Genomic DNA, 15,695 nt, shown 5'->3' with positions numbered 1-15,695 from the left:
TCACAGACCAAATAGACCAGGAGCTGACTGGGGCCAAGCAGTGAAAGTTGTGTTCTACCTTTTCTTACTCATCTTCTGTCTTCTGCCATTGAAGTCTACGCAGGTCCTAGAACCATATTGGAAAGAAGGTTTTGAAATTTGAGCTTTTTTTGTTAGCTTTTCAGCTCAAAATCAAATGTTTTATGGTCCCGATTCACTGCGTAACTGTTTAGCCTAAGTCCAGGTGTAAGACGTATAGGCCTACAGATGTTTAGGAGTGGAGAAAATGAAAATGAAAAAAATAAATAAATAAATAAAATTGCTTCTGGAACTGGAGGTGTTGTGGAGATGGGCAGTCACTTGTGTCGATTATTGAACATTAGTGTCTGCAGATGTTTCTTCCAGCAATATCGGTAGAAATCTGCATAAGCCTATCTGCCAATGCTGATAAGCTGCTATTTACCGATATTGTACTGATAATATTGTGCATCCCTAATAGAAAGCCACTGCACAGCAAGCTCACATTTTGCCCAATCTTTGGTCAACTTAAATGACATTTGCCTTGAGAGCAAACAGTGCTCTCCTTGACATAACAGTATCAGGGTTTCATGGCAACTAGGCTATGGCCTGCCAGGATGCTGCTTGGAGCTGGGTCATGCCGTGTTTGCCACACTTTCTCAGATTTTGCTCAAAGTGGTAGGCGATATATTTCGTCTGCGATAATTGTTGTTTTAACGATGTGCAAATTTACATTATCGATTTAAATTACTTATGGGGAAATAACACCCGGCATTGAAACCTCATACATTCACTAAATCCAGGAGGTGTATGCAAGAGAAGCCCCTGGCTGCTGCAGAGCAAGTGTCACATGATCGCTAGTAGGTCCATGTTGTCACATGCACGCCTAATGTTTATTTTGTGGAGCTAGACTAGGCTACTTGGGATTTTGTGCAGCTATACTTCTGTTCAAGTAGCATTGATGAGACAGTCACGTTTTTTCCTACATGGTATTATATGGAGGCCTTTGAGTATTTTAATAGTCAGTTGTAAGCAAATAACTCTTCTCATGTAACCCTTTTGTAAATGGACTGAAGTTTGGTCTAAATATCTACGTTTATCGATTATGCTAACCGTTAGCATCTCTATGGGATTTCTCATATACATTAGCCATAAGCTAACGCATTAGTTTCTATTCTGTAACTTGGAATGCTATGATTGCTCTTAAACAAAACATCGAAGGAAATAACTGAGATGCACTCTGTTGGTCTGCTTCATTTTACAGTGAATCCTAAGTAAAGGTTTTTGAAAGGATCAGCTTCAGACTTTCTCATGTCATTGCCACACACTCAAGTGGGGGCAGAATTGGAATGTGTCATAGAGTGACAATACATTGGTTGATTTGGTTAAAAAGTCACAGGTTAGGTTATTGGTTATTATTGTATTGATGCTACTTATAAATAATGAGCTGTAAAGCGACTCAGAGTTTTTACAAAAAAATGTTTTAAAGGATATTGACTAATTATCGTTATCATCAAAATCACAAAAAATATCGAGATATTATTTTTTGTCCATATCGCCCACCCCTAGCTCAAAGTTTGTCTTTAATCCAGGAAAATATTTGCCACACCTTCTCAGATTTTGCTCAAAGTTTGTTTTTAATGTTTAGGTCCTAAAACTAAGACCTGAATATGTCTTCCGTCATAAAAAGTTTGAGCTGGCTACGAAAAATACTTTTAAAAAATAATGACCGCCTCCCAGATAATGTGCTTTTCAGGCTGTAGCCTAAAACTAAATAAATATCAAGGGCTGAAAAATATGAAGGATTCGAAAAAAATATATAGACCTTGGTTTTGGTACCCATTTATCACACACAAGCTAAATCGGAGATGGTGCACAACCTTATCTGATTTGACACACAGTGACCTAGCTATTACTTGATAAATATTGTCTCTTTAACCCAACAGACAAGGGTTCTCAGAAACCCACTTATTTCCTAAAAGAACAAATAAAATCAAACACATGGCCATCAGTGGCTCATCCCTTCAACTTAGGACCACCATTGGAACATTCTGCAGTAATGATGTGACTCAAGTCACTCTAAACCTGATGAATGATACATGGGACAACTTTTTGTGCAATGTTGGGCAATGTTCCTAAGTATTGTGGTTCTGGCATGTTCCCATTGATATTGGGAAACAATTTCTTTTCTGGAGAACTTTAATCATCAGTAAATTGTCATGACCATCCAATTATGTGGTTGCCCAGCACCATTGCTCAAAACGTTGCCCCATGTATCATCACCTTATCATTAGATGTTGTCTAGGTTACCCATCATTTAAGTGAATTAAATAATATGGCAAGTTTCAATTAGACAGGGCGAACCATGGCCGTCTTTTTGTGTAAGTGTTGTTGGCAGTGTTGAAAATGTAGGCTAGGCCTATTAAATAAAGTTCACACATTTCCATGTCACTAATCAATAGGCCTACAATGACCCGATGCTACCGGGCTAGCTAGAATAAAGCCATCAATAATTATTGGGTCATAAAGACATTACCGATGATGTACCAGTGTCGAAGACCTCTAGCATTTCGACTGCCTCTGGCGGTCTGTGGTTTAATAACGGACACAGCGACTCGATTAAACTTCAAGTGCCAGAATTGATCCTGGAGCGAGCATGGCCAATTTAGCTCATAACTCCCAGAAAACTATTGCAATCTATATGTAGCCAACGATAACTAGCCAGAAATATGAATAAATATGTTATTACTGTGTATTCGTTAAACATTGCAGAATACTCACCTCTACTTTATCGACACTTCTGGCACATCCTACTACTTTCATGCCTTTCTGAACGAGCGCCCGTGCAACAGCGGCTCCAATCCCGACCGAGGCGCCTGTCACAAGAGCAACTCTTCCATCCCAGCGTTCCATTACTTCTGGTTCGGAAAAAGATGTAGGCTATGGAAATAATATGAACTAGGCTACTTCATACAAACACTGGCCAGTGCCAAGTTGACCACTTCCGCGCGATTTCGTATCGTCAGGGGTTCAATTAGCTTAACAGAAATATTGACCAATCATTTTAGTTAGTTGCAGGGCGGGCGGTTGTACTGTCCAACCCTCGTGGAGTCAAAGAAGCGCCCAGGAAGAGCCTAGGGCAGGATTTTAGATAACACCCAATCCCTGCGTTCGGGATTAAAATATTAAATAACATGTCAAACGAGGCTACCTTAGATGCTGTCCCTCATTGCTATGTGGAGGCCCACCTTTACCGTTGTCGAGATTAGCCTAGGCTATAATGTAAGTTAATATATAGCTTGTAGTAGGCCAAAGGCGTGATGCTCGGGTAAAAGAACCCCAAGACACATATTAACATCACGAATATTTGCCAATCACACACTAGGCTACGCCTTAAATCCACACAATTTGGCCAAATAATGTGGCAAAATATTTGCCAATCAGCTATCAGGCAGCTCTTAAGAAATCATTTTCAGTGGTTCAAGGGGTTAATACAAGGGGAATTAACTGTCTTTGGAAAAGTTCAGTTCCTTCTTCAGTAGGATTCATTGAATATTGGGTTACATGAATACATATTATTCATGCAATAACTTAATTGTACTTGTGTAAATGTTACCTAGTGAATTCGTTAGACCTAGAGTTCACTTCGACCATAACACTCATTAGTTACTGAGCTCAGACTTGAAAATGACAACATGCAGTTGAATTTTGAAGTCATTAATTTTGTTACGCAGCCTAAGTTATGAAACTCATGCAACTGAAGGGATATTCCATCCAGTCGCACAGCTCCACCTAGTGGACTAAGTATATACACCGGAGACACAACATGACTGGTTTGTGAAGTTTCAGTTTCATATGAAAAGGATATTATCACATTATGTTGGTGTAAACTCTGCCATTAATATCAGATAGTTAGGTATATACAACAACCTGAAGTATATACCTAAAGGAAACGAACCTATGACTTGAAACCGTGCTGAAAACTATACAGTAAACACAAATAACGGGTGCATATTAATAAATATCTTTATTATGTAAATTTTGCACATTGCGCTCATCATTACATCCAAATGTACAGCATTACACCCAAGTGGTACAAATGGATATTTATTTTCTCTGTAAAGTCTTTATATTCAGATAATTTCTGTACACATTTATTGGTAAATCCTTTTGCCACCAAAATGTCACAGGCAGTGAGACAAAATAATAAAACAAATGGGAAAAAAAAAGAAAAAAAAAAAAAAAGTCTATCTGCATCTAAAACTTACAGTTACCGCTTTACAAGCATGACTTAGCCAGCAGCTCTACTGAACTTGAGGAAAATGGGTTTGGTCAGGTGCAAACAAGATGAAATGAAGTGGTGAAAGGGCAATCAAAATGGGGATTAAAAAAAGTAACATGGAAAAAGGAATTCTGAACAACAAGGTTAACATTCACTTTCGTGGAGGAAAATCCCTGACTGAACTTGAAATGAGTGTCTAAAACTTCAGTCTTTTTCTTTAATTTCAATTCATATATTTTTTTTCTCTTTTGTTTAAAGGCATTGCAGCAGTAGTAATAGTGAGTTTTCAATTCATAAAAAGATAAGTTCTCTAGGTGTGTATCTAGTTCACGCTGGCGGTAGGAAACCATACAGACTTACTCTGCTCATTTGAGCGGCAGTATTTTGTGAATCGATCCTTCAAGTGCTGTCTGTACTGGTTCCGGTTGCTAATGAAAGACTTATTGCTTTCCACAAATGACTGGATTTCGTCTTGTGTGAGACAGTTCTCTTCATCTGAGGTCACTTCGGATTCATCCTGTTTTCACAGAGAGTGAGAGAAAGAACCGGTGTAAGATTTGCCAACTAAAAGACTCCCACGGTAGTATAATAAATGTAATGTAATATTCCATACCATACTGCCTACACAGCCCATAGTAAAGCTACCCAAAATTATGTTTGCATGTTCACTTAGTTTTTGTATCTGGAAGTGCAGACAGCCCTCCATCAAGTAAACCCAACAACACATTTAAATGTAGTTAATCACCATGTCCTGACACTACCTAGATAGAAAACCTACATTATATCTGATAGGGAAACCTATGTAACATATGTTGTGCACGCAAACATCACAACACTAAGGCACAGCCTGAATCTCCTACAATACAACCAATCCTTCACCTTTACCAAAACAGAAAAAGGCAAAATCATGTGTAATGATTTGTTGAGATAGCAATAATCAGCTTTGACCAGGAGATCCTCGAGCAAGGTAGACATTAAAAAAGAAGAAAAGAACTCACTAGAAGTTCCATGAGGCTCTTGGTGCCGCACTCCCCTGGTGTGCACTCCGGCGGAAGGCCGGAGTAGAGGGCTGCGTTCTTCCGGTGCTCCGCCCATGGCAGTTGAAGTGCAATGCTCGCAAACGAGTCACAACACAGCTGTGCGCAGGTCTCCTTTTCTCTGCACGAGTGTGAGGATGTTACGCTGTGGACAGCTCCTGGGGTCACTCTCCTGCTGAGGTCCGCCATGCAACCCTCTGGCTTGGACCCCTACAGTGGCAAAGGGAAAAGTCAACATTCACTGTTTCAGACTACAGACTACAATTACAGCGCTCACACCTAGCTATTTGAATCGGAACGTGGAGCGTTTCCCCCCCAAAGATCGGTTTGATTGGGTATATGTGAAAGCAGCAATCGCACTCTGTTTCAGAACAAAACAAACGGACCGAGACCGCTTGGAGGAGGTGGTCTCGGCTCGTTTCCAATCGAGCTCTAGAGCGGTTTGCTTGCAGTGAGAAAGCAAACGGCTCGTTGTAGCGGAACAACTCGCGAATGCTTACATTTTGTTTATTCCACATGACAGCATTTTTTAGCTAGTCTACGTTTTGAATTTCAAGCGAATGTCTTAGGTTAACTTTACCGGTGTTACACACGAAAATGGGAGAGAGTGGGAGAAGCCTAGACTTTGGACACACACCCCCATACACTCACGCACATATGGAGCTCTTCATAAGTTAAATGTGGGTTTAGGTGACTGGGAGATAGGCTAGTATCTTCAGCTGTCAAATGTGACCAATCAGGGAACAATTTGATGGCGCAGGGGTTTGTTTGTAGACAAAATTTTAATCTCACGAGGGTTTGTTATTAGCCTGTGTTTTCCCATGCTGCCTTACATGCACGATTTTATTCACGCTGCTAGGCAGCCAGGATTCCATGGACTTCGTTTTCACCTCAATGAAGGAACCAATCACAGAACGGAGGGGGGACAGTAAGACGATGACGACACACCGAAGCGGTTATGAGCTACGTACAGACACATTTGATAGACATTCGTAGCGCCTAATAAACGGCTCTGGGCATTTGTAAACCACATTTTAAATACGAGAAAATGTACATGTAGTTCCCAGACCCCATCTCAATGAGATGAGGTTTGGCATTAGCCAGGCTAGTTTGTTATATAAATTTGTTCCGATATAAATGCTGCCATGTGAACACAAACGAACCCAGGGGACAATGGAGAAAAACTGTATCGATTCAGGCCGTGATTCGGAACAAAATAGGTATGTAAAGCGCCCTTAGACATACATTGAGTCTATACCATTATGACCTACATGACCTGGGCCCGATCTGGGTATGACCTGCCCGATCTGGGTACGAGAGAACCTGAATAATTGGGAAAATAAAAGAATAGCTATTTACAAGAAACCGTGCCACTAGGTTAAGCGTACCTGTTCGCTCCCAAACATTCCAACCTTGTTCTTTCGTTTCTTCTTTTTATTCTTGCCTTTGAGGTTCTCTTCGGAGTTGGCCCAGCATTCCACACAGCTGTCCACACAGTCCTCTTCCTTGTCTTCGGAGCACTGGTGGCTACACGAGTAATCACCTGCAGATGTTCACACAAATACATCCAGTCACGCAAAAGAGCAGAAGGCTACACCAGGCACAGAACAGTTGAATATGTACACCTCTAAGAGGGAGGCTACTGAAGCGTTCTGGTCCTGGGTCATCTTTTTCAACAATTAGCTTCCACTATGATTTGAATTGAATATGAATTGACTACACCAGACGTACTAGCAGCGCATACGTTTGCACAAGTTAGACCAGTCATCTAAAGCTATTTTTAACGCTCCACGAACAGAGCAGAACCCAGTGTCGCCCGGGCCTTAGAGACCACGGTCACACTAGTTACTCCATTTTGTTAGGGACACATCATCTGCAAGTCGACTCAAAACCTTCAAGTCACTATTCCAAGCCTTTCATTTCATTTCCAATGACTAGGCCTACATGAGGGGGTAAACACACTGAAAGCTTAAACCCAGGGGGGGCTGTGTAAAGAGTGGTACTGACCCGTTTCGTCATGGTTGCAGATGCCCTCGGTGCACGCTACGTCGGAGCCTTCCCTGGAGCCGGTCTCGCTGCCCTCCATACTGGATGAGTAACCACAGTCGCTGCCGGCACTGCGGGGTGACAGACCTTTGGAAGCACCACAACGAGGACACAGTGAGGTAGTGTATAATGATGTAAATACGTACTATAAAGATGCATGTGGCTACACACTACTTTAGTACAACTACAAACTAATAGAAAAACACATAAATGCCAGGTCAAATAGATAAAGCGATAGTTACTAGTCATGCACACCACATACCCATGTGTGCTTATCCACGTACCTTTCTTGACTTTGGGAGAGTTGAGTATGGAGGCTGCAGGGCAGCTACAGGGGGTGTCCTCGGTGGTGACCAGGACCTCTCCACAGCTTCCAGACTCCTCTCCAATCCTGCAGTCCTTAAAGACACCATCCACCGACTCCGTGGAGCCCTGCACGAGAGATATGAGACAAGACGTGAGAAATGAGCTGAGAGAAGGCAAAGGTGGCATGGTTGGCCCCTCTGACAACACCCTCTCACTAAACGGTGCTGACCACTTAACCTGAAATCTTAAACGTAACCACCCAAAATGGAAGACCATGATCTTGCCAAGTGTAACCACTGTTGCATTATTATCTATATTATGAGAAGATTATACTGACTTTCATCAGTTACCTGACTCCGCCAGATGGATTGCTTCGCATTTGCTCGCATACCCATCTGGGAACTTTCCAACTTTTGGGAAGGTGCAAAAATATTGGTTAGCTGATTGGATAAACGGGCCAAATCAACCAATCAGATCAACAAAGCATATGACGTACTAACAGAGCATCGACGAAAATACAACCACAAAACCAATGCGGATTGGCCGTTTGTTTGGCGAACGGCTCCAAATTTTTCTCCATCGCAAGAAGCGAAGAGTGGAAAATTGGAGCTCACGAGAAGATCAGGATGGTCTCACGAGGCTATTTCATCAAGGCATGTATTCAAAAAACCTTAAGGCTAAAAATAGTTCCTAACCTGCAGATTAGTGAGAAACAAAAAATGTCAGTCTTAACTATATATTTTTTTGACAAATAGTAATTCACAGTGCATTTTAGCACTAAAAGTAGCACTGGGAGATATTAGAAGTAGTCCAGAGGACTCCTAACTCACTAAGAACGATTCACAATTTGTATCATTCCAACACTCAATGCTTTGAAATTCACATGCAGAATCACTTACAAGAGATCTCAATCACAAGGGAACAATTGTGCCGATTCTAAGGGATGCAATAATGCCTCCAACAACAACCAGAAGCATTCAATGTCAGTGTCAGCAGTTTTTGCGAGTCGGTTAAGAAAGAAAAACTTTTAGCGAGTACTGTCAGAGGAAAGATAAAATGCTTTGTGAACACAGGCCCAGAAGTACAATGAATTATGGTGATGGCAATTAGCCCAATCCTGACTCAAGTTTATTAGTATTAGTATGGACAAAGGACTGCTAGAGGACAGTCAGGAGAAATCCAAAGACTTTGACAAAAACTGAACTGGAGAGGAACCGCAGGCTGCAGGCTTTTTTGAGGCTGTGAAACTACTTCCTCAAACAGTGTTAGAAAGTACCACAGCTTCAGCTTAAGCTAAAACCACCTGTGAATGGTTGTCAGCATTGGCACTGGCCACAGTTAAACAGAATTACACTAGAAGAGGTTACGTTATACATCACAACATGGAGAGCTTAGGTGATTTAGTCATAGGTGTGAGGCATCAGGTAAAGATAGATCACAGCAAAGCACCGGACCATGCGGTATGATAATGTATTTACATAGTTCTGTACATTGGCAGGATATATGTTACCAAGCAACACATGAACTGTTTACAGACATGCGACCGATATAAGCCGTATCATGTCATGCGGCTAAAGCAAACAAATGCACTCACAGAACACCCTGTATAATGAAACTGCTTGAAATGTAACAAACGGTGCTCAATAAATGTGCAAAACAAACTGGAATTGAGTAATTGTGTTGAACAACACCGACTGATACAAAAGATACATTTGAACGTGTAACTTTCTTTTATCCCATTGCATAATCCCATTCTGTGGTAGTTTGGTGTTGGCAAGTTTGGAGTTGGGAAACAAAAGGTAGGCTTCATGGTGATTAAAGTTAATGTAACTAGCAGGTAATTTAGGGATAGACTCTAGTAACATTCAAATAAGTGGTCACAAAACAGTACAACTAACTGCAAATATCAAACATTTTTCCATCAACACTATACCTTATCAAGACTCTTGTCTTTGCAGTCAGTGTCCGGCTCAGCGATGTCAAAGCCACACTTGTTTTTGCGGCGGTTTTTGCGCTTCTGTCGCTTCTTCTCTTGCTTCAGCTCGCGAACTCGCTCCTCTTCTGACAGCTCCTCACACAGCTGCTCCAGGCGGCTGATGCCCTGCACCTTCTCCACCGCCATCTGACAGGAGAAGGTGCACACACACACACACACACACACACACACACACACACACACACGAGTCAAGAGATGCACCTCACCATGCATATGCTTAACTTCTGAATTACACAAGCTTCCGAGTTTTGGCCAGGGACCTAGACAATATTTGACATAAATCTACTTAAATGTCAGATCACATAGGACATCACCTAGAAAGTGTTAATTTTAATTACTCAATAACTGTTTCAATAATGATTACATTACAAATAAACTGTGCATGACTGAAAGGGCATTTTACAATCTGCATTTTCAATGTTTTACTAATATCAAAAGGCACAGTTATAATCGAAGAAAACCTATACACACACATATTGTGTTGGAAGGCGGCCTACTTGCAAGTTGCACGATCACACCAACTTATGAATTACAATCTCACTCCCTAAATATAGTCACATAATGTGACTGCAGGGTCACGGCCTGCAGGCCTGTAATACAGTACCTCGAAGCTTTTGCGTAGTGCATCAATGCCCAGATAGAACAACAGTTGCCAAGTCTGCTCCTCGGCTCTAAGCTTCTGCCAGATTCGATGCAGTCGCTCATAGAGATGTATGCCTAGACAGGTCAGAACCTCCTCTTGTGCAATATCTATGGTTTTGGCATGTCTTTCTCTGCGTCTAGATCAAAAGTAAGAATGATATAATGTTAATGTAAGACATGTTTTTTTTCTAAACGAAGAATACAGAACACACACACTTAAAATGCCCAGTATGTAGAAAATTACAGACACCAAATCCGAATAGAATATGCAATAAAAATGACAGCATAACTCAAAAGATAAACTTGCATGTTGCTCAAAGCTACCAAAATTATGACACTATACTTCAAACAACTTCATCACAGGGATGCAATTAAACAAGTGTCCGTGTTCTTAAGAACACTGTAGGCACACTATGGCTCGGCATTGCATTTTTCATTCCCCTGAAGTATTAGTAAATGCATGGGATTCCTGAAATAAACAATCAACTTTCAAATTATGTCCAGATTTATTGGTGGACGCTGGGAATCATGCAGAATTCTGTATGCCTTGTGGAAGGAATAGATACATTCCTATTAGTAAACATTACACCTTTAAACATGGCAAATATGAATAACTAAAAACACAAACTAAAAAGAAAAAAGAAAACTAAGCACAAAATGTGCAAATCACACTACCCAAATCAGTACACTCTGAAGCAGGCAACTGAGAGATGTCAAAAAATGCTGTCCATACTCATATCCCCCAGCGAATTCTGGCTCAGCTCGACCTAGGAGGTGTGCTATGAAGTCTGTTTCACAGCACACATGGATGTGGTGTTCGTGGGGGCAACAGCGCAGGCCCTCATATAAAGCAGCGCAGTAGCCCTTCTCTTTACTGCAGTCCAGCTCACCGACCAGGATGTTGTAGGCTCTCAGCACCTTGTTTTTACAGTCAGTGCAAAACCTGTTGGTGAGAAAAGTGACAAGAGACAGTCACTCAATCTATTTGCTGTTGTTGTGCGAAACTTTCAGAACACTCGGAGGAGCAATCAAGACCCGAAAACAAAACAAAAAACATTCCTGTTAGTGGTACTTTCTGATTGACTTTCAATGATCTACTTTCAAAATTGCCCCCCAATGACTGCAAAAGAGAAAAACTGGGGTGTCAGTGAGTTCCTTTACCTGTGTTTGCGTAAATATGTCTCTAGGGTATCTAGGAGACAAGTACTGTCGATAAGAACCACCTCATCTCGGCACTCCTGAGACATGAGCTCCCACACATCCATCCAGCTACCACTGCAAGAGAGGCAACCAAAACAAATGAATGCTTCTCTCTGGACAGATTCTGGTTTCCTACAAATACAACGCAATGGCATTTGTCCTTGGACTGCAACATTTGCTTGATGTATGAAAGCATAATCTTATTAGTTCTTGAAATGTTATGAATGCAATGGCCAACAGCCTCATCCACAAAACAAAAAAATCCAACAAAATGACACAAAGCCATTAACCTTTTCTTACTTTGATCTTTTGTGCAAACTGTAATGGCAATAGCAAATGTCCTGCTGCCTACCTGCTTGGAGACTGAAATGGTCCAAAGTGAAACTGGATGCTACATCTGACCTTCTTTGATGAATCTCCACTGTCTTTAGCTAAAACTACACTTCTCTCTGCACTTCCTTCTCTAAACAGACATCAATAAACAGCACATTTGCTTCAAACTTGGTTGTTGAGATAAAGAAAATAAAAAAATAAATACATAAATAAAAAGTTATGTGGAAATTCAGATACAATATTACGCCACGTCCTTTGAAAGATTAAGGCATTAGCAGTTAAAGCGTTCAAAGTTGATGTTCATAGGCCATAACAGTGGTACCTTTCTGAAAACAGTAAGAACAAGAAATCACTCACCCTAAAGGTTTAGGTTTGTGTGTATCTAAGGAGTGCAACTGGCAGCGTTTGTTCTTCTTGCTTTTGGGGATGGCATCTATCATATCATTCAATTTCGACCTGTGAAAACAGATGTTTACAAATCATTACACTAAATAACACTAATGACAATCACAGTGGCATGCAAACACTAAGGCCTAGCTATGGTGCTTGTAGTCGTTCAAAACAGAATGAAGTTGCACATACCCATGGACATAGAAGAGTGTGTAAAGCTTCTTGGCATCCGTCATGCAGGCCTTAGTGACTGATAATATGCCTGTGGACCGCACAGTCAGTGGCTCAAGCGCTGGATTCCCTGACTCCACTAACTGTGAGAAGAGACGTTCCACGCTGCGCCGACACCCCACGCATGGGACCAGCTGTGACAGGGCACTGAACACCTCCCGTGAGGTCACCATCATGGAAATACTCAGGTCTTGCTGCTTTAACATGGCGTGGTACTACAAGGAACAGGTCATAAAGATGGAACAGCCGTTGTGCCCACTTGACAGAATCATAATCAGATTGTAATGAAGGGGGTCAACAGTTATGATGGCCAACAAATCACTCACCTGAACAAACTGTTTCAGCTGTGAAGAGTTAATCTGATGACTGTCAAGGTCCATGACACTGTCTGGAAATTCCATCACCATCTAACAAACAAGAGCTAGGTGTTTACTTAATATCACACTGCATCAAAAATATTGAGCATCATTCATCACTTGTAACTACAGGTAAATTGACATGCTAGTCCATATGTTTGACAGCAGGGCTAGCATGTATCTTTAGCCAAAGAGGCCTTGCCATGCTAACATCTAGCTGACCAATTCCATTTGACCTGAGTTTCCTGGTCATGACAAATTGTTCAAAGGGCAAACTAGAGACCACACACATAACTAAACATCGCGGACACCTTGAAAGACATAAAATGTACTTACCGTCAAAGTGTCATTAATGAAGAGTGGAATTTGGCGTGCAAGGAACTGATAGTCCTCCTCTCCTTCCCTGCAAACGGCAACAAGACGCGCCATGTCTTCTCCCTGCTCAGGTCGTAGCTGTAGTGCCTGTGGACAGTGCAGTTCACGGCAATTAGTCCCTGGTATACATTCGCCGTTTCAACATCGCGGGTCGTTCAAATAATCGTACACCAATCAAGTCGTAGTATAGATGAATGTACTTCGTATTGTGTTGGGACAATTTAGAGGCTAGGAAGTTAGCAATACAGAGCTTACGTAGCTAGCTAACTAACTAACATTAGCTACTAACGCCAGTAAATGAAGCAATAGTAGAGACCAACTGTAAATTTAGCTTGCCATTTATTCTACCAAATCAAACATAAGGTCTATAAAATTTTCTGGATGAGAGAAGTTATATACCAAGTGCAACCTTGTTAAACATTGTGCCAAGTTATCCACCTGCATCAACTATCTTTTTGGAAAACTAGGAGATACTAAACTCGAAAGGTTTGGCTAGCACAGAAGGGATGTCTTGGTAGGTAGCATCTGCATCTTGAGATGCTAACTACTTGTTTATACACCTAGATAGTGTTATTAACTTAATAGATTAGCTATGATGACCCATCAGCAAACACAGCCAGCGAAATAATGCAACGCCAACCTCAGAGATATCTGATATTCCAAGGAACTGTCCACAAACTGCTAACTGATTTCCATCTTTCAATCTAGGTCAAAGAGGGACGGGTCGCTAACTACCTACGGGCATCCATGCACTTAAATAAACCGGCGATATCGTGCTATAACACAAATTGTTATAATTATCAACTAATACTGACACCGTGTATTGATAACGTTATCAGAATGCTAACAGTCTATTGAACTTGAAAGTCGTTTGAGCCAATGTCGACCTGCACGACTAGCAAGTTCACAAAGTTAACGCTACCCTGACAGTTGGCTAACATTACTATCCTAGCTGTAAGTTAATAGCTTATGTTTAAGACTTCATTGGGTTGCAACATAACTGTCGACCAATGAATTAACTTACCTGTGATGAGCTATATTCCCCGAAATACCAAGGTAACATTAATTGCAATTAGCTAGCTAGGTAACGTTATGTTAGTTATAAAATCAATGTCGAATTAGCTCAGATAAAGTAATCAAATTAACGTTAGCTAATCCGGGTAGATAGTTCACTGTGATGATTAACTGACAAGCACATTCTCAGTGACAAGCTAGGTAAATTAGCCGGTTACCGCAAGCTAACTTAGCATGTTGGCTAACGTTATCAAAGTTTGTCAGGCAGCATTAGCATTTCTGTCAGCTACCTATCGGACAGATAGAAATAAGTTTGCTAAGCAGCGATAAGTAACATTAGCTAGGGTAACGTTAGCGAGCGACAGCTAGGTACCACTAGCTAGGTTAACTAACGTTAGCCGTCAGGACGTTCTGTGATGACACATAGATAAGTATATTAAAACTTTCTTTGATATGCTAGGTTTCTACACATAGCTACCTACAAACATACCGCTTGTGACAATTTACTTTGTGGTTGCTATACCACAAGCTATCTCAAAAGCCAGAGCTTAAGGGAATGTTCGAACAAAACTGAAGCGTCAAACCATCCGACAACTCTTCGTGTTTCTTCGCTAGCCTTATCGTTACAATGGGGCGCTGGCAAATCCATTGCAAGTATTTCACAGCGAGGACGCATTCGTTTTGCAAATGTATGTATAATTAACACTATTGCAATAGCTAACATTATAACATAGGCGATGAAAGTTGCTGGCATGCTCACCTTCTTTCAAAAGTTGCTTTTTTGTATAAAAACAAACAAGTGCGACAGAGGTGTATGTGGCGGCGGAATTCTCTCGTAACCTTTGACCCAAGACGTGGAGCAGAGACCAGTAAAGCGCCCGCCCACACGTTTAACACGACGCTCCTGTAGTAATGTATCCTATCCTAACGTTTTTTAAATTATTTATCACAGTTACAGTTTTTTTCAATCGCTAACAAGCGCTTACCCATACTTCAGATACTTTTTCTAAACTCTTAACACAGACTCACACCTACAAAACACAACTGGCCAAATGGATAATTTTCTTCTCAAAAACACATTAAATATACTACTAGCACATCTTTCTTTGCACACACTAACTTTACCAAAACACTGGAAATCTGACTCAAAATGAAATTATTCTGTCAAAGAATAACACTTGTTTTCACTTCACAAGGTACATGCAGTCAATCAAAGTACACCAGGTTTCAAAATACTGGCTATTGTTGACATTACAAAAACGGCATAGACTTTTATGTTTCAGTTTTACAGGTGTTTGCATGCAATTTTTACACTAAATTTCTTGGTTGGGAACTGTATGTCCACATCTTATGTTCACATTCAAAAGCATTCCAGTAAAAAGCAAATCAGTTTTTTTTCCTTTACTGTTTACTACAGTAGAAATACTGTTTACAGTATGATAGAACAGAAACAGTTTTGCAGTATTGCAATGCTTACAGTGAACAAAATA

The 15,695-nt window shown here is 40.9% G+C and overlaps 2 protein-coding genes across 7 annotated transcripts in view; both read right to left on the bottom strand.

Moving 5' to 3' along the window:
• Positions 1–3,163, bottom strand: part of dhrs11a (dehydrogenase/reductase 11a) — a 30,318-nt gene extending 27,155 nt beyond the window's left edge. For all 3 annotated transcript variants that reach the window (XR_007196272.1, XR_007196271.1, XM_048267426.1), the window contains exon 1: positions 2,779–3,163. Coding sequence is in view for 1 of the 3 variants with exons in the window: in XM_048267426.1 (XP_048123383.1) it covers positions 2,779–2,910 (132 nt within the window). In the remaining 2 variants the exon portion in view is untranslated. The remainder of the gene's footprint in view (positions 1–2,778) is intronic.
• An 842-nt stretch (positions 3,164–4,005) lies between these two features.
• On the bottom strand, positions 4,006–15,071 carry ggnbp2 (gametogenetin binding protein 2). 4 transcript variants are annotated; one of them, XM_048237417.1, is made up of 15 exons: positions 14,966–15,071; positions 13,153–13,278; positions 12,787–12,867; positions 12,422–12,675; positions 12,197–12,295; positions 11,859–11,969; positions 11,468–11,581; positions 11,040–11,249; positions 10,269–10,443; positions 9,602–9,790; positions 7,647–7,794; positions 7,324–7,449; positions 6,705–6,859; positions 5,278–5,526; positions 4,006–4,796 (listed from the first exon to the last, which is right to left on the bottom strand). In XM_048237417.1, exons 2-15 carry the CDS (start codon positions 13,243–13,245, stop codon positions 4,602–4,604), a joined length of 2,199 nt encoding a protein of 732 aa, XP_048093374.1. In that variant the 5' UTR covers positions 13,246–13,278; positions 14,966–15,071; the 3' UTR covers positions 4,006–4,601. The 4 variants fall into 4 exon arrangements, with proteins under 4 accessions (XP_048093374.1, XP_048093375.1, XP_048093373.1 ...); XM_048237418.1 differs by lacking the exon at positions 14,966–15,071 and adding an exon at positions 14,696–14,882; XM_048237416.1 differs by lacking the exon at positions 14,966–15,071 and adding an exon at positions 14,216–14,595.
• Between the last annotated feature and the right edge of the window lie 624 nt (positions 15,072–15,695).

This window comes from Alosa alosa, chromosome 2 (assembly GCF_017589495.1).
Source record: "Alosa alosa isolate M-15738 ecotype Scorff River chromosome 2, AALO_Geno_1.1, whole genome shotgun sequence".
Taxonomy (NCBI): Eukaryota; Metazoa; Chordata; class Actinopteri; order Clupeiformes; family Clupeidae; genus Alosa; species Alosa alosa.
This window is presented reverse-complemented; position numbering and strand designations above follow the sequence as displayed.